This window comes from Tetrao urogallus (genome assembly GCF_951394365.1).
Source record: "Tetrao urogallus genome assembly, chromosome: 6".
Classification (NCBI taxonomy): Eukaryota; Metazoa; Chordata; class Aves; order Galliformes; family Phasianidae; genus Tetrao; species Tetrao urogallus.
Window position 1 is genome coordinate 9253638 of NC_136819.1, and position 21480 is coordinate 9275117.

A 21480-nucleotide genomic window follows, 5' to 3' on the forward strand; every position below is an offset into this window, starting at 1 on the left:
AAATAGGAGTACACTTATTTTAAGATTGCAGTCCATGTTTGGTTAAAAAAACCCAACCAAACAAAAACCACCACGCAAGCAAAAACATAAAAAAGAAGTAGGAGAGAAGTGTTTACTCAAGCAAGTTTTTGCATGAAGTGTTCTTCGTTCAAATTTTGTATTCTGAAATGGATGCTGGTTAATATGTTGAAATAACGCAGGAAATGTGAAGTTGGTTTCTAGTAAAATGATGGCTAGGAAATTTTAAAGTAGAACTTAATTTTTAATTGTTTGGTTAGCACTTGAAATTAAACATAAAGTTGGGTTGTTAGAGTAAGAGAACTTACTGGAAACGGGAATCTGATTTGATAGGGCAGTATTGCTTTTAAATCTACATATTTTCTTTGTTGCAACTGGGAAAATGGCTAAATTTTCTTTTTTCTTTTCTTTTTTTTTTTTTTTTTAAAGAGCACTCTGAGAAGCTCCAAAACATGGATTTTGAGTACAAAACAGAGGGCGGCTTAGTCATCTTAATTTTTATACCTTCCCAGAAAATAAATAGAAAAGATTTCCAAGATAGCTGGGGAAGTCTCTTTCAGCTTGGTGTATTCAAAAGAATGTTTGTTCAATATAGAATGTTTATTTTTAAGCCTGCTCTCTCTTTCCTATCCAGAAGTTGGCAGAAGTCAGTTGTTTGCAAACAAGAAGGGGAATTGTCTGTGAGCAGGAAACTTTCTCCCTTCCAGCCCCCAAGGTTTTTTCCAGCTTCTTGAATATTAGGCCAACCAGTGGGTAGGGAGTAACTTGGAAGTTTCTCAATGTCCACTGTTGCTTTCCCATGTCTGTTAGTTTCTTTTAAAACTCACAAAACAGTGTTATGCTACATTTTTTGCTAGGTGGACATTATCTGGAATTAAAGCATGTCGCAGACTTCTTTTTGGAGGAAGGTTATACAGATTCAACTGTTGGAGGGAAGCTGTAGTAAATGTATCATTAACTTTTTCACGTAAGATTCTGGGGGAATGGAAATCCTGGTGAAATGTAGAGGATGGTGATACTGAAGGGTTCTTCAGCAGTAACCTTTCATAGCCTCTACAAAGCCTAGAGGTTCTAGAGTTTTAAAGGACAGTTCAGATAATTGTGAAAGTTCCCACACAGACTCATAAAAACAGTAGCTGCCACAGCAGCAAAAGGAAGTAATTTTTTATGTACTTCACAGCTGAAAAGTTTCGTGCCACAAGACGTTAAGGTTTTTATCTAAACACAGTATTCAAAATGAGACAGCACTTTACAAGGTTGACAGTTTTTCAGGTGTAATAAATAACGAGTTGGTGACGTTTGATATGTAGCTATTTGGAAGGATCAGAAGCTGGCAGAGTGCTGGCTGACCAAATCAATGGGTGTGCTGCCAGCCCGTTTTGCTGGGTACAGTACTGAGCAGTGCATCATCTAGGGCAATAGACCACTTTTTTTGTTGTTGTGGTTTGTTTTTTGGTTTTTTTTTTTTCTTCCTCCTGTGTAAAATGAATTAATGGCTCTGCAAAACCAAAAATGATCGAAGGGGAAAAACTATTGAGACATTTGATGTCCAGTTGTACCAGTCTTGGTACCATCCAAGAATTACTGTCTCAGGTAATTCTGACTAATAGTGTCAGTATGCGTGGGGTGGATTGAAATACTGCTTTCATTTCTGAGAAGCTGAAAGAAAAGTTTTGTGTTTACAAAGAAAAGGACATAAAGATCATCTTTTTTTTTTTTTTTTTTTTTTTTTTTTTTTTTTTGTCAGTTTACATGGCAAGCCTCCAGAATGTCTGTCTTTCAGTTTTCCCGTGTTATTGGGTGCATTTCTTTGACTTCATTAAGGTGAACTGAGTGTGAATTTTGTGAGTAGCAAAAACAGTATCTGTGGTCAGTGTAGGAAGTCTGTCTTCTGAATAGTGCTAACATATTTATTTATTTGTTTAACCTTTTGATGTTCTTAGGCCACAGTGAAATGTTTCTTCTCCAGAATAAACTGCGGTTAGATTCTCCTATGATAAATTTTAATGTCCAGTCTTCTTCAGACTTTAAGATGCTTATAACCTGTGATGTGCTATAAAGGCTAAGAGCAGATTTTTCAGAACTTTGTGCCATGTTTTCTAAGTCTATCAGAGAAATATTTTTCTTCCTATAATTTTAAGCTCTCTTTAGCATCTTATACACCTTGGTTCTGGCTCCATTTTCCACACTGGGACTTTCCAAGAGTTTAATAATGTTTGTAGATGTTTGTACATGCACTGTAGGGTCAAAATGCTTACCAGATGCATGACTTTTTAAAAAAATAAATAAATAAAATAAAAAATTTGTGGTACTTAGAAATGGCACAGTAACTGGCAGATTTTTAATTGGCTGATGCCTGTGTCATGAGTGGAGAGGGCTGGATCAGTTAATAGCCCTTTAAAATACATCAGTAGAACATGCCTGGAATTCTGTGGTAATAAGAAGACATGCCGAAGGGAAGGGATGCCTACCAGAAGGACCTGGACAGGCTTGAGAGGTAGGCAAGTGCCAGGTCCTGCACTTGAGTTGGGGCAATCGCAAGCACAGGTACAGGCTGTGCAAATAATGGATTGAGAACAACTCTGAGGTGAAGGACTTGGCAGTGTTGTTTAATGAGAAGCTCAATGTGAGCTTCCAATGTGTGCTTGCAGACCAGAAAGCCAACTTTACCTTGGGCCATATCAAAAAAGGGAAGTAATTTTCCCTACTTCCCTGCTTTTGTGAGACATCACCTGAAGATCTGCATTCAGCTCTGGTGTTCCAGTGTAAGAGGGACTTGGAGCTGTTGGAGCAAGTCCAGCACCACGAGGATGATGGGAGGGCTAAGCACTCCTCCTTTGAAGAAAGGCCGAGGGAGCTTGGGTTGTTCAGCCTGCAGAAGGGAAAGCTCTTAGGTCTTAGTACCTAAAGGGAGCCTGCAGTTGGAGAGGGGACTCTATCAGGGAGTGTAGTGACAGGACAAAGGGTAATGGCTTGAAACTGAAAGAGGTTACGTTTCAATTTGATATAAGTTAGAAATTCTTTACTGTGAGACTCATGAGACGCTGGAACAGGTTGCCCAGCAAAGTTGTGAATGCCCCATCCCTGGAGGTGTTCAAGGACAGGCTGGATGGGTTTGGGGGCAACTTGGTCTAGCAGGAGATGTCCCTGCCCATGGCAGGAAGGTTAGAACTGGATGGCCTTTAGCCCAAGGCATCCTATGACTGTGCTTCTATGAAAGTGTGTGTGTTTCCAAAAATCATGATATAATAACTGTTTCATTTTTGCTAACCTGCCCTGATTTGTCTTCCTTGCTAACATAGGGTTTAAAAAAAAATAATTCAATTTTAATGAATGAAGGCGGTGAGGTGCCCTTTGGGACAGAACTGTTGATTTGTGCTTAAAATTGTTGAAGACTGCATTAGGGTGGAACAGCATTATAGTGTCAAAGCAGTGAATGAAATACAAGCAAAATAGATAGGAGTACACATAATCAACTGTTAGAGGGGATAACTGGAATTTTACAAACCAAATAATAGAAGTCCTTCAATTGTCAGGGGTGACAGGACTCTGAAGATCATCTTAAATACCCCAAAAAGCACAATAGCAGTCTCTAGACACGATAGATATTTCATCAGAGCTGAATTACTTCCTAGGGTTTGCTTTCTATGCTGAAGAAATGAAGCCATACTTTCCAGGCTGTATGCATGAAGAGTTGAAATGCAGAAAAGATTCTTTCTGAGGATGGAGGCTTGTATGTCTGTGGGTATGATGGTGTGATGCCAGCATTTGACCATCCTCATAGTCAAAAAATGTTTTCTTGTGTTCAGATTTTTCTTACTGGGAATGCATTTGGTTTCACCTTCATTCTGTGTTGCATTTTTCCCTGCCCTGAGCCTTCTAGGCTGAGCAGTACTGGTTCTTTCAGAGATGCTTCAGATCTTTTGTTATCTTGGTGGCCTTGAGCTGGGCTCATTCTAGTAAGCTCAGATCCAGGTGCTCTTAAGAAGGTTTCTTAGAGGAAATGCCACTATAAATTGTACAATGCAAGTAATCTTGGAAGGTACCTGGTGATACAAATGTGGTTCTTCTGTCATCTAGTATATTTTGTTCTGTACCCATTCCCCCACCTCAGACTGAAAGCATAGGAAAAAATGAAGAGGTTAAGATGGGAAAGCAGCTGTTTGACTCTTGGGTGGATTCTCTGTGAAGACTGAAGAATTCAGATCTGTTAAAAGGCAGCGTGTTGTAAGGAACCATAGTAACAGATGTGGGGATTGGAGGTGAGAAACCTGTTTGTGAACTGAAAGTTGACTTCAGTTGTGCTGAAGTGTTGGTGGTGTTTTAAAACAATCACTAAGTTCTGTGTTTGTTCAGAAACGAAATCCTTTATGCAAACGGTTGGCAAACTGGACAATTTTTACTTAGCGTTTGTATACCGATTCTTTTAATTGCTGAAATTGTGAGGCAGTTTTCAGCTGCTTTTACGTACAGCTGATACATGTCTGGGAGAAACTGGGCAAGGGTCAGCAATGTGGAAATGTGGAATTGTGGTTTTGTGTTAATAACAGTCACTGTAAGAAGTTATCTGTGTTTGACTTCGTTAATTCCTAGTTGGTGTTATTGGTCTCATTCTTCTATATGATAAAAATTTTACCTTCTACTGTTTCAACCTGTTGAAGAGCATTGATACAAAAAGGATTTAATTTCCCAACAGATTGTAGTGATTTCCATAATACTCGGGAGTGTTTTGGGAAGGACAAGCAGTATTACCTGTGACGGTATATAATTCACCAGCAGTATGTTTGTACCTTCAAACATGTAAAGCTGTGGCTCTCGGTACTCCAAGCGATTTAGAACTTCATATCGAGAATGTGTGCTCATACTTTTAAAGTATTCTGTGCGGCAAAATTGCTGAAGTTCTCTCTTTGTGATCCGTAGTGTTTCTTCTGTGTAGACCTGAGAATGATGCATTTTGTAATTTTCCTTAGCAGATCACCAAAGTGCTTATACCCAGGGCTTTGCTGGTATGATTAACAGTACTTATAACTTAAATGTATTTTTATCAGGGGCTTGTAAGTAAAAAGACAGAGTTTATCAGAGTTCTCATTAATTTGGAATGTAAGTTGCATTAACAGCTTGCTTCTGGAATTTGAAGGGCAAGCATGGGATGGCATGTGACCTTTCATGGGGAAGATTTATATAAGAAGGGAGTTTAAGGGACTAGGGTTCAGGAACCAGCAAGTTGTGCCAGAATTTTAGTATGTTGCATGTTTGTGTTATTGAAAGAGAAGATGGGAAGAGGGCAGTGAGGAAGAGTGCAGTTAGAAGAGTTTGGGGAGAAAAGTTGCATTTTTCTCAGTTTCTTAAGGCTTAGAGTGCTGATTTTGGAATTTTTACAGGCTGAAATTCCATTTTGGTCTTGGACAAATTCTCTTTGTGTAGCTGTTGTGCAGGTGATAGAATGCTATGCATAAAAGCGTAGGTCAGATTTCCTGTTTGATCAGGTTTCGTTCATAATAGGATGACTTATGCAATCCTCGAGATAAAGATACTGCTGGTTTTCCTTTTATTTCTTGTTTTTCTACTCCTCTTCCTTCCTGAAAATGAAATCACAGTTCATCACTGAATCACCACTGAAATCACAGCTTTCAAAATTCCTAAATTTTTGAATTTTTAGGCACCACTTTATGTGGTGTGTAAATGATTTACTCAAGATTTGAAGCAAAAATAATTGCAAAATACTTCAGTCAAAAAATAGGAAGGGTTTTGCTTTTGCAGAAATAACTTAATGAAGATAACAACGTGAGTGTTTAATAATAGCAGCAGCAGGGGTTTTGTTCAGTATGTCTCCTGAGCTCTTGTTACTGCCAGGCATCTTTTGCATACCTAACAATAAAAGCAATTACTGCTTTACGTAGGGCACATTAATATGCAGTACATTAATATGCAGTGATTGTTCGTGCCATGCTCATTCATGTGTATGCTGTACCAAGTAGTTTGAATGGTGTGCCTAATGATCTGAGTTTAAGCAGTTATAAATAGTAAGTTTCTCCAGAAGTAATGCTTCCTATTTAATTCAATGGAAACTAAAACACATGCAGAGAATGCAGCAACACTTCCTGATGGAGCACATTCTCTGCCTCAAAGCACTATTTTTCAGCATAGTCACCACAATTAGCTATTTTTGCATTAGGGATGCAGACGTCCATCTGGCTGGCTGTGACTGTCTGAATTTGTTAACATTGAAATATCTTATTTTTTCAATTTAAAAAGAGTCTGTAGTAATGACAGCCAGTTCTTCCTCAAAGTCTCAGTAAAGGGAGTGAATAAAGGAAATAGGAAAAATTCTGGGATCTGTGAAACAGCAGGAGGCACTAACTACAGGCTGAGCTGCGAGCTGGGATTTATGGTCAGTATGTGTATGTGTGTGAGCTTAGTGGGCAACACATTTAGTTAATTAGCTCCAGTTAATAGAACATTCACTTTGGTAGAGAAGGAATGTCCTTTTTAAGAAGGGCATTTAAGAATTATAAGTCCATGAAACAAGACTATGGAGAAGATGGATGTAGAGTGGAGGGAATGTGGTTCTGATCTAGCATTTATTCTTTTGTTGGAAAGCCTTATTAATCTCTTTAAATTATTTTACTTAAATAAAATGGGCGAAGGCTGTTGCTTATCCAGTGAAAGCAGTGGAGAGTGTGGCAGAGGTTATTTCCTTTTCTCTTCTAGCCATGAGGTGAACAGTATAGTGGAATGAGAAATGGCTCTTTATTGCTATGTCAGTGTTTGCACTTTTGAAGCCCACCTGCTGGAGTGTGCCTTCATTCAAGGAGACCTGGAGAAACTGTATGCCTTATACAAAATCTGGGAGACCACATTTTGTTTGACTGCATACCAAAGCATAGGGGTAACTGGAAGGGCAGAATTGCACATCTGTATCTCTTCCCCTCCATGTCTAATTTTTCTATTTTCTCTAATAGATGTCTTTAAATGTTATATTTTAATAGATTTCTACACACAAAATAGAATTTTATATTCTTGATTAAATGTGCTTTCAAATACTTGATCAGAATTTAAAAAAAAATCCACAAAAATAGGAAAATGTGAACAAAAACTGATTTTACAATGACTTCACACTTGGCATGAGAATTTAGTAATTTTTGGAAAGTTGTCAGTAGCGTATACTGAATTAAATTGTAGCTATTGATGAAATTCTATAGTCTTTCTATTTCTGCCATTTGTGCTGCAACAGCTATAATAATATGATTGTGCAATACAGAGATGGTTTTCTATTTATCTCTGTTTAAGTAGCCATATGAAACTGATAGATTTCATGCAGTGTAAAATTTGCAAATCTCTACCATAGGACATTTATTTGGAAGGATTATCAGGGCCTTCTTATTTTTTTTTTCTCTCTCTATTCACTTCTGATAGGAAACTTCTTTCTCCTGGTGCTCGTATGCTGTGATATAGAGCTATTTGCTTTCATGTTTTGCCTTTAAAGTGGGTCTGTGATGCATGGTCCTTCAGGCATCCTTCCACAAAATCTTATTTCTAAATTTAATCTTTCTTTATGTTGTTGATTCTTTCAAGATTCATCTCAACTGCTGTGGTCTTTACCTATTAAAATTTAAATTTTAAGAGGTTGCAGACTTCAGTTTTGCTATTTAGGAACCTTCATGTGTGTTTTGTTGAAGTCTGCTTTCCTAAGTACCTGCTTCTATTTTAAATCAGACTTTCATCCATGTTTGTTGTCATGTCACCTTCCTTTCTCATTATCTTAAAACAATTTTCTTCAGCAATCAGACTAATATTAATCTATGTTGTGTTTGTAGCATAACATAATTAGTTACAACACGATGTTGTAACATAAGTAACATGGAGAAGTTGGTATTTTTCTGTGGAAAAGGCAAGATGGGTGTAAGAGGAAAGACCCTCTCGTACAGACTGAAGATCAACGTTCTCTCCTCTGCTGTGTGCTGCTTCTTTAAATGTGAAAGACATAAGCCAAAGTCTATTGACAGCCTGCTTAGCATTGGGTAGTGACTCAGCTCACATCGGTCCTGGTGTGCAGCATTCTTTCAGAACAGTCTTGTGCTGTGGTTTAACCCTGACAGGCAGCTCAGCACTGCACAGATGCCCATTTGCTCTCCGCACATGCTGTGGAGAGAGAATTGGAACAGTAAACATGAGAACTCATGGGCTGAGGTAGAGGCAGCTCTCTAGGTAAGGCAAAAGCTGGGGCAAACATGGAGAGCGAAACAAGGGAATTAATTCATCACTTCCCATCAGCAGGGTGATATTCAGCCCCTGCCAGCAAAGCAGTGCTCATCACACTTAACAGTTTCTTGGGAAGATGAATGCCATCACTCTGAACATCTTCCTTTCCTCTCCCTTTCTCCCTGCTTTTACTGCTGAGCATGATGCCACATGGAATGGGATAACACTCTGGTCAGCCTGGGTCAGATGTTCTGGTTGGCACCTCCCAGCCCCTTGCTGGCAGGGCAGTGTGAGAAGCAGAGGAGCTCTGTGTAGGCACTGCTCTGCAAGAATGGAAACATCAGTGTGTTGTCACCACTGCTTTCATCAGAAATCCAAAGCACAGCATCGTTTGAGCCACTGTGAAGAAAATCAACCCATTGATTAATCTAAAACTTGCTTTCAAATGGCTGACACTGTGCATCTCAGAGATCAAGTTCAATAAAAGTGTTGGTTGTTTTCAGGTTTTTTTCAAGGTCTTCAACAGTTCTGAGATGATGAGTGTGCAGATCTGTTTGCATGTGTGTTTCTGTATTATTCAAAGTTACAGAATGCAGCAGTTGAGTATTTGTCTCTTTTGAAGGGCTTGATATCTACTGCACTGTATTTAATTAAAAAAACAACAACAACAACAAACAATTGAGAGAAGTTAGCAGAAATAAGCAGGTTTTTTTGTTGTTTTTTTTTTCCTCTGTGTCTTTCAGTGAGAAAATCTCAGGTGACGTGTCTTGATGGAAATCACAGCTGGTTTCCTAGGACACTAGAATGTCCCAGATAAACCCTATAAGCTCTTAGTCTGTGAGCTTCACCCTTTTGAAGGCTACTTTTTTGCTATATGTTTGTTTTGTGTGTATGTTTTTTTTTTTTTTTTTTTTTTTTTTTTTTTAATAACAGACTGTCCATTACTTATAATTTACTTTTCTTTGTAGAAAGAGCCTAGGATTACCAAAAATCAGCCATCTCTTTTGAAACATGTGGCAGATATAAGCTGGCTGCAGCTCGCAGCTTCATTTCATGTTATTACTTGAGGTTATTACTGGAGAATATTGTGTTTACTGTGTAACGTGCAAGATTCCAGTTCTTGCTCTTGGGGTTAAACGTTTCCAAGTATTGGATATATTCTCAAATTTATGGTAGTTGAAATTCTGCCAGGTTGCACCGGTGGTCACTGAATTTTGTCTTTCAGTAATGGTGTTTTTGTCTTCCAGCAGGCCCAGCAGAAGGTTTGGGAAAAATAATACAGAGGTTTCCTCAGAAGGACTGGGAAGATACTCCTTTCCCACAGGGAATAGAGTTGGTAAGTTTGCACTGTATTTTGCAGTTTTTAGAATTTCTTTTACATATAGTTGGGAACTGCCTTCCTACAGTAACATATTATCAAGTCTAACAGGGAATGTGAGGAAATAAGGTGAGTAAAGGGGACAGATAATAGCTTTCAGAATAGTAATTTTGGCTAGCAGGACATAATTCATTCTTACTATATGTTGTATTCCTAGAATACAAAAAGAATCTGCTTCAAGCTTAGAAGCAATGTGCTTAAAATAAATATTTGTGTTCATGTATGTATTGTTGGCTACATTTTTAGAGGTATCCTTAAAATTGCAGATGACTTCTCAAGTCATGTTCAACAGATGTGTATTTTTATATTGTACACTTTAAAAATGAATTAAAAATTATAATGACATCACAATTAACTGGCTTCATTAAAACAGTCAGTCTTCAGCATTCATTGTGCTATCTGTTAAGGACAACAGTAGTGACAGCTGTGCTGAACAAGGTGAGTGTACAGTGATCTGTTTTAAGTATCCTCTGCAGTAAGTAGCCCTTTCCCTCTCCTGGCATGATGCTGTGAGATGCAATGAGGAGGTGTATGTTACTCATTCAGGTCAGGGGTTCGTTACATATACGGCCCTAAAAATCCTGCAGAGAAATAGATTACTGTGCTTTTACTATGCAAATGAGGCTTCTGAGAAGTTAGCTGAAACTTACTGCTGTGAACTTAGGGACTTCTGTGACAGGATGAGCTAAGGAAGGAGATGGCCTTTAGGAAGTGTTACAAAATCTGCTGCAGAGAATAAAGACACTGACGCTTCACTGAACTTGTTACACAGATACAGCAAACACAGCAGCATTTTATTGGTATGGTACCTTTTAATTGATGTCCAGCTGGCTTTCAGATTCACAATATGCCTTTGGCCAGGTGCTGTCCTTTCCTGTTGAAGGGGGAGAAGGAGACCTTGGTGTTTTTTGCTTGCCAGTATGCTCTCTCATATGGCAGAAGTTTGTATTATTCACTGTGTGCTGGTGTACGGGACCAGCTGCTCGTTTTCTTCAGCAGTGTGGTTTAAATTTCTTCATAGTCAAGCACAATCCTTATGTTTTGTGGGGATGTCATGCATTAATGACTGGTGTAAGCATTATTTCCGATACACGTGATGGATAGTTACAGTGTTTGTGGTAGGCTTGCATAATACTGCATTTAGCAATGTAGTGCTGTGCTGAAACAATGGAAGCTCCTGCTTTCTCTGAGGTATTTCTGCTACTGTTACAACATGACAGCACTGCACATAGCTATTGCAGTTTGCTGTAACAGGTAGTGTGTGCTCAGCGAATACTAACCAGGTTCAAATGAGTGACTTTCATAGTAAGGACAGTTACGGATCTTGAGAAGTAACCTTTTGATGGGAAGGCTTAGTTTTGCTTTTTGCTTATTTGTTTGTGTTTTGTTTTCTCTCCACTCTCTTGGAGTTGAAGGAGGTGGCTTGTTCTTGCTTTAAACAATGGCAATAATTTGAGTCATACTGAGATTTATTTTGTCATATTAATCTTCCTTACCTATTTCAAACTGCTCATTTCCACTGATGTTTTGAAATAAAAGAGAACAGTTACAGTTAAAGCAGTGAAGCTGTTTATCTCTACTCAAACGATTCATTAAGTAGAATCATTGAGACTTGAAACTTCCCAAGGACAATGAAATCTAGCTGTTTAAAATTAGGGACATCTTTTCAGCTAGTCTGTAAAATTATTCAAGTTTTAAATAGATGTCCGAATATGACAATCAAATTTTATTTCATTAAGATTGAAGAGATAACACAAAGATCATGTACTGAAGTAAGCCATTTAAAAGGAGTGGATATTGGCAAGATGTTGTTCTCAAGTTTTTGTGTGAGTGTAACACGAATCAATGTAAATAGCAACACAGTGTGTTGGGTTTTTTTTCTTTCTATTTTATGCTTGTCATCTTAAGGGCGGTATTGATATCATTAAGAGCGTAACTGGCAAACCTGGAAAAAAGAGAAAGGAGGTGAGAATAGTCTAGTTGACAAAAATGTTTATGAAAATTAAGGCATCTTTGTGAATAGTACTTAACTCAAATTAGCCATAGAAGTAGAAACCTTCAAATGTATTTCCTCTGCTTTGAATGAAGAATCCTTATGGAGCTATATGATTTCTCTGCCTGGGAAATGAATTAATAGAACAGCAATGACTTCTAGTTGAAAAACATTAATCTCCATCCACTTTTCATGAAGGAAAAAATGAAAACACGCTTTTAATGCCTACTGTTAAGGTTGAAGGGGGTTCTGTTTTTGAGTCTTAGTTTCTGTCAAAGCTGGTTCCTCTACCATGAATCACTGAGATTGTGGTTCCCTTTCCTGCCCCCCAAGTGTTTTATAAAGTGCATTGTTTGTCTCTGAATTTGGGCATGTGAATATCCAGATTGCATGTCCAAATAGTGTAGGATGAATCAGACAGTTTCTCTTGGCAGTTAATGGATGATATGATCCAATGCTTGTTTTCCATTTGTATTGTTCATGGTATTTTATGAAACAGGGTGAAGGACTATGCCCATGCTCACCCCCCAAGTCTGAATACCTTAAGATGAAAAACGTCTGTTTGGACCACAGACTGTAGAAATGCAGTTGGTACATGTCCTGCTCAAAAGTTCACTGAGACTTCTTTGGAGGAGTCTTTCCTCCTCTGAACTCTGCATACCTCCTGCTTGACTCCAGTTTGCCAAGATTACTGAGACCCAAGCTAAGTCAGTGTGGAGAAGAGAGTGGTGCAGATAGTTCTAAGCTAAATAAGAGCAGTACAGATAGTATTTTATGTTTTGTTGAGCCCAGTTTCGAAAAATGGGCTGACATAGAAAGGACTGTACCCAGTGGACCTGCCCTTGTCCAAGTGCAAGGGATCATCCTGAGAACAACTTACCGAGGAAAAAAAACAAACACCAAAATACAAGAACTTTTAGCCTTGACTGCATTTGTACTTCTGCTAATTCAACATAGATATGTTGAGAATTAGGTCATTATAAAATGTAATTGCAGTTTGAACTTTTTTGAAGAATACTATGTTTCATATGTATATATTCTGCATTATAAGGAGCTAGAGCATTACTTAAATGTGATTTTATACATATTTTTTTATGTGAGTAGTATGTTAGTTACATCCTAGTTTTCTTTAACATGCATTAATTCTGAAATAAACATATTGTCCAAAATTCAACAGAAATATATTTAAGGAGGCTCTACTGAAGTCAAGTGTTTGAATTTGTTTCCTAAAATAAATTGTCTCTGGTTGCTCGTGGTAAGGGAGCAAAACTGTAACACAGTTAAGGAAATTATGCTGTCAGTAGTTCTTGATTAGTGTATTTTCTTAGCTTGTACCTATCTGCATCTCTTAAAACTTCATCTTGCATTCTTTACATTTTCCAATGGCTTCACAGCTTTTACCTTTGTTTTCTTTGTAATTAAGAGAGAAACTTTGAGAACTGAGCCACCCAAAAGTTCTTGTGAAGAATATATGAAGATTTTTTAAAATACATTGATTGTAGCTAGTTAGGTCACTAGTACTTTCTTCTTTTACTTTCTTTCTTTTTTTTTTTTCTTTTTTTTTTTTCTTTTTTTTTTTTTTTTTTTTACCGTTTGTTGAATTGTGGTATAAGGTATGTGTATAAGGTATGACACATTAAGATGTGTATTATACATACTGCGTTCCTTCAGAAGCAGCAAGGTGCTCTGCTCTGATGTGCTAGAATCTCTTGTGAGCTATTCAAAAGGAGGAAAAGAAAACTTATAGTTTCAGCTTAGGATTTGAGCATCTTTAGTTTACTGACGTAGGGCGTTCTAATGTTTCTAGGAAATAAGCTGACTTTGAAAAATATAAGGATGAAGAATACTTAAGAATATAAGAATTGAGAAAAGAATAATATAAGAATTAAGAAAAGAATATAAGAATAATTAAGAAAAAGTATTTGCCTCAGAGATGTATTTCAGTCATAGGTTTCCAAGAGCATCTCGTTAAAACTTAACAATGTGATAGTTTTAATTTTCTAAGTACGTATGTTTGGGTACCTTTGACAACAGTTGGTCTGTTTCAGAGAAGTTATTGAAGTTTTACACAAATACACTTCAAGTTCAAAAATAGACCTTTAAACTCATGAGATACAGGGCAGTTTAATATTAGGATGGTCAAACTTATTGTTCTCTCTTGTAGAACGAATCTTAGAGTATGTTGGTTGCATGAGTTGGCTTTATATTTCTGCATATTTTTCTTATAAATAAGCCTATTTTACTTCTGCTATAAACTGCTCTAGACGTCGTAATTAGTTATACATCAAAGGAGGAAGCTTTGGTATGCAGTGTTATAATGTATACTTGCATACTTTGGTATGCAGTCTTATAGTGTATGCTCATTTTTGTCTGGGGGCTAAATTAGCTGAACCACATATCATCTGCATTACTCAGTTGGGAGGATGATGTTAATTGAGCCGATGAAAATCACACTTGGAAATAGATTTCGCTGTGTGAAACTAAACTGGATGCAATATTTTCTTTGCAATTTTTGATGAGAAGGGAGGAACATTCGCCCCTGTAACGGTTAGTAGAGCCGTCAACTCATACAGATTTAAATTCAAAGGTATGCAATGTAGAATTGAGCATGTATTTCTAGACAAAGCTAATGGCCTACCCAAATAATTACTCACACCATAAAATGTATCTTTAATTTGTCAAAAAATGTTTATATTCTTTTCCTTTGGATTAAGCTTACAGGCATTATGATGTGAGAAATGCTTCTGAGGAAAGGCTGTATGCATCCTTTTGAGAGCTGTCTGGAAGCTGGTCTCCTTCTTGAGGGTTAGATGTTGCTATCATGAGCATATTTTTCCTTAGCATACCTTGATCTTAGCATTTCTGCGCCTTTGAATGGCTTCAGATGTAAACTTTTAAATGTACACAAAGTATTTCTTTTATGAAATATTGGATTTAACTTCCAGATTGGGGGGTTGGAGATTCATGATCCTTGATGTCCCTTCCAACCCTGGTCATCCTGCGATTCTGTGTGATCCTGTGAAATTGATGCTCTTAACATTTTAGAATTATTTGTTTAGTACTATTTTTGTCTTACCACTTGGTATAGTCCATGTTTTCAAAAAAAAAAATAATCTAATACCTGAATATTTTATGTAGTATTTTAAATAAGGCATAAGAGATGAACTGGATTGCAGATGAGCCCATTACAGTCTGAAGTGATTAAAGTTTTAAGGGATTTAAGCTTTAAATGCTTCAGTCTTAACTAGCTGATGTTTAAGCCAATTTTTCTACAGCAGAATGCTTCTAAAGATCTGAATAGATGGTTAACTTATAGCATCCATTTAGCCACCATTGCACTTGGTCAGCCATAGATGTTTTGGTTCTCTGAGTTCTTTTTCCCCTCAGATTTTGTGTTTAGTTCTCAAGAATCACTGCTTAAAGTTCTCTAATGAACAAGTACGTAACCGAGCTTATGGTAGCACTTCCAAGAGCATTGTGGTGTTCTTTACATATTGCATTGCAGCACTGATGCTTTCGGTACTTGAGTAGAAAATATTGTGGCACATGTACAGCTAACATTCTTTATCAGTTACAGACTCAGTTTATATTCCTTTAACTTGTCTATATTATCCTCCAGTGGAAATCTTACAGTGCCATAAATGCGTTGTGTTTTAAAGCAGCGTCTCTGCTGTGCTGTAAAATGGTTATGTTCAGGTTTTAGAATCCCACTACTTTTACTGACTGGATTTTAACTTCTGGATGTTGTAGGTTACTGGGATAAAGTAATTTCATATTGAAACCTAAGGATATTCACACAGTCCTTGCATAGCAAAACATGCTCTTTCTTGACAAAATACTGTGAAAAGATGTAATGAAAGTTTCTCCTTTTTTTTTTTTTTTTTTAAACTGGAAAAAAAAGTGCAACACTTTGATACAGACAACACATTTTAACATATTGAGGTGACATCTCTTTGGAATTTGAACTGATTTTTTTATGGAGATGACAAAAGTAGACTGTATTGAAGTTTAGCCTTTTTTATAGTGGCCAAGTTTTGTTAGCATTCTCCTTCTCCCTTTCCCCCCAGAGGTATTTTAGGTGAAATTCTTTTATATCTTTCAGAGGGGAAAGCCATTTTTTATAACCTTTCTTAGGTCGTTTTTCTCTTGTTCATTCTTTGTATCTGTATCATCTCCACAAATAATATCTGACTGCATAAGGCAGTCTTTTCCACCTGAACCTTGTGTTTTTGATTCATTACCTCTCCATAAGATTTCCCATTCTGATCATTAAAAAAAAAAAAAAAAAAAAAAAAAAAAAAGGAAATATCACATCATGGGTGTTTCTGTAAATCTTTGCTTATAGTTTTTTTTGTGTAACAGTCAAGCCAAGGAAGTGTCAAGTCAAGACACAGTTAAGTCATGTGGCATTGTAACATACACAGAACTCTGTGAGGATCATGGTAGAATGTCTCAGTATTTTCCTCTTATAACTGATGGGCTTGTCTGTGGAAAAGCCTCTAGGGGACCCCACTCTTCCTGAAGACCCTGAAATTGTGATTATTAAATGTTTTTCTGTGTCCTTGTTTTAAAAAAAAAAAAAAAAAAAAAAAAAAGGAGAGAGTGTACTGATAGAGGTAATAGAGGTGCTTACTGAATGTAGTGATGTAAATGTGTGACTATGATTCATTTAAATAGTGTTACAGTGATGGAATTGTGTTGGTATCGTGATTCCTATTTCTTGAGTGTTCTCTCCTGCTCGTTTTTGAGACCAAGCTGCAGTTCTCAGCCTCAGTGCTCCTGACTGCCTGTGTCTAGGCAGTCTATTCTTGCACAGATGTGCTAATTTTATCTTCCCTGTGTTTCTCTGAAACTTGAGAATCTGTGGCATTGCAGAACATCCTTTGTGCTCTTCGTTTTCATAGAGTGCAAGACCAGAATGTATAATACCCTTGGAATAAATGTTTTTGTGGCTACTGTGTGCTTCAGAAGGAACTTTTTTACCCATCAGCTTATCTTATTATCTGTAAGTATGAGCACAGAAGTGTTAAAATAAAACATTTTAAAATAAAGAACCATGAAATGATCTGGACTGTTGAGGGTGTGCAGCCTGACACTCAGACATCCAGTACAAAAATGGATTACCTTCATGGTTTACAGAACCATTCTGTTACAGTCTCGGTTACAGAGAATGAGTGCTTACATGTCTGTGTACACTGTAATTGTACAATCAGATCAGTTGTTATATAAAAAGTGCTATTTTCCACTTGCTGCTTGTATCATACCCAGTTTACCATGTCTAGGTAGTATGATGGTGCCAAGCATTTCCCCATCCTTTGGGTGGGCAAGCAAGAGTGTTGTGCTCCTTAAACTAAGCATGAATCAGGGAAGTTTGACTTCTGAAAAAGGCAAATGCTGTTCTGATAGCTAGGTAAAGGGAGACTTCAGATAAATAAAAGACTACGGCACTGAGGAAGGCAGTAGGTTGTTCTCCTTATATTTTGAGAATAAGGTAGTAGTGGATGGATTCCATAGCAAAGAAAATTTAGTGTAAGCAGTAGGAAACATTTAAATAGAGCTTAGAATGAGAATTTTGAGCATTATTGTTTTAAGTATTGGAAAATACAGGAGAAATGACTTGTTTGAATGCAGCATGAAAGTGGAGTAAGTTGGATAGTCTCCTGAGGTTCCTTTTCATTTGTTAATCTGAAAAGTAAGCCTCTGGATCTCTGCATGTTTGGTTGTTTGCTCCTCCGCAGGGAGGGACAAGAGTATCTGGCAGGTGTCTCCTTTGGAATTTTGTCATCCTTGATGAATGCTGCTTTTCTGAAGAGTTCTTACCGCTGTCAGGTCAGTTTTCTATAACTACCTACTAGGAGGATAGAAAATTAAAACTGCAAAACTGTGATAATCCCTTAAGACATTGAAGTGAAGTATGTCAGAACTGCTTGACAGTTTGTTGTTTAAAATTCCCATAATTTGTCTTGGCTCGTTAATAGAAATAATTAATTTTCAACATGCTGTAATAAATTGGGATCTTAAGCTTGGCATACTGTAATTTTGAAGTTTCTGGGCTTCTGCTTGTTTCGGATTTTGTCTGTTTTTGTACAGGGAGCTGGGATTCTATGTGGTTTTGGAGAGAGCCATAAAGCAAGACTTGTCTACTGAGTTCATAACTATATTTCCAGTTGTCACACAGCTAGCCTGCCTAGATTGTGTGAGGGAGCAGGCAGGGAGATCGTGTGCATCTAATCAAATACAATCTATTGAGCTGAATACAAGATTCTGAAGTTTGAACTTGGTCATTTAATAAATTCTGGGAACCCAGAAATAATTTATCCATGTAGTTGATTGTTAAAAAGTGTAAATCAGTTTGGAATGTTTTCTAGTAGTTCAAGAAAACAGGCTAATGGGGAAAAAAAAGCTTTTTCTGAACAAATTTATTAACAGTGTGTTTTGGTAAAGCTGGTTTGATAAGAATTTCTCATTAATTGACCAACTGTTTAATTTTGAACTCTTTATATCATTTCTAATAACATTTGATGCAAGTTTATTCTACCAACTTAAATCATCTTGACAATTTTAAAGTTGAATTCTTCAACTTGGAAAAAATTCTGTGATGATTTCATGCAGTGTGCTTATTTGTAGTAGGTTATAAGGGGTGTATCTTACTGGTGTTCATTTAATAATTATTAAAGCAGATAATTAAAACGGAATAGTCAAAAGACTTCACAATTCGGCATACGCTGTGCTGCAGCTCACAACGTTTTTATGCCATTAGAAGTCAAACAGAATCATTTGTATGGAGACTTTCCACCTATTTCCAGCTTCTTTAAAGGCTGGTTTCACTTTCTGGCTGCCGTGCAGGGTGGAGCAAGTGGCTGCTCTAAGCACCCGGTGCAATGAAATGCACCCTTGGCACAAGTACCTACGGAGACTTGAGGAGAAAGAGGACTTGAGTCATTCAGTACCTGAGAGAGTCCTAGGGAAAGGGCTGGGAGGTTTATTTATTTATTTATTTATTTATTTCAAAAGAAATTTGTTGGCCTCAAGTAACTTTAAGTAACTGCATTGAGTTGGAAAAAAGAACATGTTCAGGTCTCTCAGGTTTCAGCATACAGCTTTTTTGTACTCTGTTTTTCTTTTGTACATTACTTCACAACTCACAGTTTATTGCTGTTGTTGATACAAAAATTTGGTATTTGTAGGTGTAAAAAAATACCCTTATGAATTTACTTTCAGGTTTGAAAATTGGAAAAGGAGATGAGATTCTTATATGGCCTTTCTCCTGTATTGTTGTGTAATAATTTCTGATATGGTCTAACCTCATTTTAATAAGCTCTGGGAACTCTATGAGCATTTATAATCAGATGTTTACTTCAGTAGGATTTGGTAAATATTGGCTGAGATTATAATGAAGGTACTTCCTTGTTTTCAGTAAAATCAATAAACTTAGTTTAGGGAATTCACTTCTGATTACATAAAGTGAGAAGAAAGCCGTAAGCATGGTTAGTCAGTAATAAATTTTGAGTAAGGAAGCAATATTGTGGAACCTGGAATTTGGTCAGCAGCTTACCTACCTTTCCTAGCAATAACTTTTGTACTGTCTTCCTTGTTCTGTGAATATCAGGCATAAACCTATAAACCAGATATATTTCAAAAATGATTGTTAATGCTGTGGTTTGATCCATAAAGTGGGATGCCTTTATTTAATGTTTCTAGAAGAGACCTCTGTGCCCTGTGTTTAGTTGCAGTATCTTTATGTTCTTCTTGGGCATGCTGTCAAAGGATCATTTGAACAGGTGTTTTTATTTAGCTGTAATGGACACCAGGATAAACTAAGAGGTGGTTTTACTTCTATATCAACAGTAGAGTAATAAATTAAGCACTTGAACTGGCCCATAGTATGATTCTCTGAAGCTACAACTTTCACAGATTTGGAGATAAGACAGTTCAGGTGAAGTTAATATTACTTACGTGGTGATCCTTTAAAGGTTTGTGGTTCTTTCTCAACCTGCAACTTATTAAATCTGAGCTACAAAGTGAACCTAAGCAAAGGATGGGAACCCTGAGAGCCAAATCTTCTTTTAAATGGCTTTTCAAACTCATTCTCAAAGGGCTTCTCTGACAGGATACGGCAAATCTTGCAGTTTTTAATTCACATTGAGAATATAAGACGAGGCATTTCAGCTCATCTTCTCTAAGAAATGTGCAGTTGTCCCGGGTCCAGCCATCTGTTTTGAGATGACTCTGAACAGATTTCTTCATTTATGTGTCTGGTTTGTTCTTCTTGTTGTTTCTCCTTTTTTTGTTAGCTACTGTGTTTTCCCCTGGGGGAAGAGAAAAAACAGGTAGACTTGAAAATGTCACCTGTGCTCTGCACATTGCTGTAACGTGCAAATGTTGCAGTACCCATCTCCATTTTGGATTACATCAGGTAAAAAAATGAACAAACAAAACACCAAGCCAAAAACACCTGCACATTTAAAGTAGAGACTTGATCACTTAGTGATACTCCTGAAGTAATCTTTTTCCTCGTGTTTTTAGACTTGTCTCAAACTAAGGTACTACTGTTCTTTTCAAAGTAACTTTTCCATTTAGATTTTGTCATAAAATTGTCCTCAAATTGCTGTTCATCTCTTTTTTAATCCACTGTCTGATTTCTTATCTTTAATGAGAAATCATATTTTATTTATGTCAACAAAAGGAGGTATGAAAAACAAGTAGATCACACTCAGATACTGAACAGGTTTTCAGTTTTATCAAGCAAAAAATGTCTGTGCTTTTTATATTGAAAGAATGTGCGTTCTGCCTTGAGTCTCTGCCAAATTACCTGAACTAATATAACCAATATACGCTTAAAAATTAGAAATAAAACAATTTTAATGGAGCAAATAATGTGTAATAACACTTCCCCGTCTTCTAATAAAATACTCTGTTTATATTGAGCTGCTAACATTCCTGTTGTCATTTAGCAAAAAATTTTGAGGAGTTTAATAAAAAAATAGTGAGCTTGAACTTTTGGCTATTTATTGATACTTATCTTTTCTTGGTGTTTTCAGAATTCAGTATTTAAGTCCCATACCTAAATAGAGGTCATATAATAAAATGTAAGCCCATGGTAGAGTGACTTGAGAAGAAATTGTGATGGGACACACTTAGACCATGTAAATCTTGGTGAAGATTGACACAGTATATTATACTGGATTTTAATTAAGCAAATATGATTTTAATGTTAAAATGCCCAATGACAGGGATTTCATTGCTTTATCTTAGGTTCATTTGTGACCTGCAAGCTCAGGAAACATTTTTTTCTTCTAAAAAATATTAATAAAGTTTTGGTCCAAGAGCAGATATATACTTCTGTAATTTACTGAAAAATAGACATTAGCATTTTAAAATGTAGCAAGATCCACCTCCACAAACAGCATATACAAAGTCTCTTTTTTTTTTTGCCTGTTGTTTCATTTTTTTTGCCTGTTGTTTCATTTTCCGCATGTGTTTGAGTGTTGTAACGTGTAGAAGAGAGAGAGATAAGGTCATTAAAGTCATGACCTACAAGTTCAGAATGAACAATGAATTAGATTTAATACCAAAATAGTGGGATAAGAATTAGGTACTAAAGTTACAGTGTGCATTTGTGACCTCAATGTTTTTAACATTCTTCGAATACCAGATTTGTCTGCTTCTTGCCATCACCTCATGATTATTCGCTATAACTGCATACCAGGAAAGCTTATTTCACAATGATTTTCCTTCATTCTGGCCCAGTAATATACTTGTAGAGACTTGTTGGCATTTGGAATTTATAAGATTTGTTGTTAGACTGTTTTCATATCAGTTTTGTGTCCTCTATATTGAATTTGATCTCTTTCTTTCAAATAATAGAGAAACCTCTCGAAAAGAGAGT

At 36.8% G+C, this 21480-nt stretch overlaps 1 protein-coding gene across 4 annotated transcripts in view; it reads left to right on the plus strand.

Annotated features, from left to right (window-relative positions):
* The window catches only part of SBF2 (SET binding factor 2), a gene marked incomplete at both ends in the record, with an annotated part of 234361 nt that overhangs the window by 32706 nt on the left and 180175 nt on the right, over positions 1–21480 (plus strand). For 3 of the 4 annotated variants that reach the window (XM_079536628.1, XM_079536630.1, XM_079536631.1), the window contains one exon: positions 9477–9556. In XM_079536628.1, coding sequence (XP_079392754.1) covers positions 9477–9556 — 80 coding nt within the window. Of the gene's footprint in view, positions 1–9467; positions 9557–21480 lie in introns of all 4 variants that reach the window. The other variant, XM_079536629.1, reaches the window with a different exon arrangement.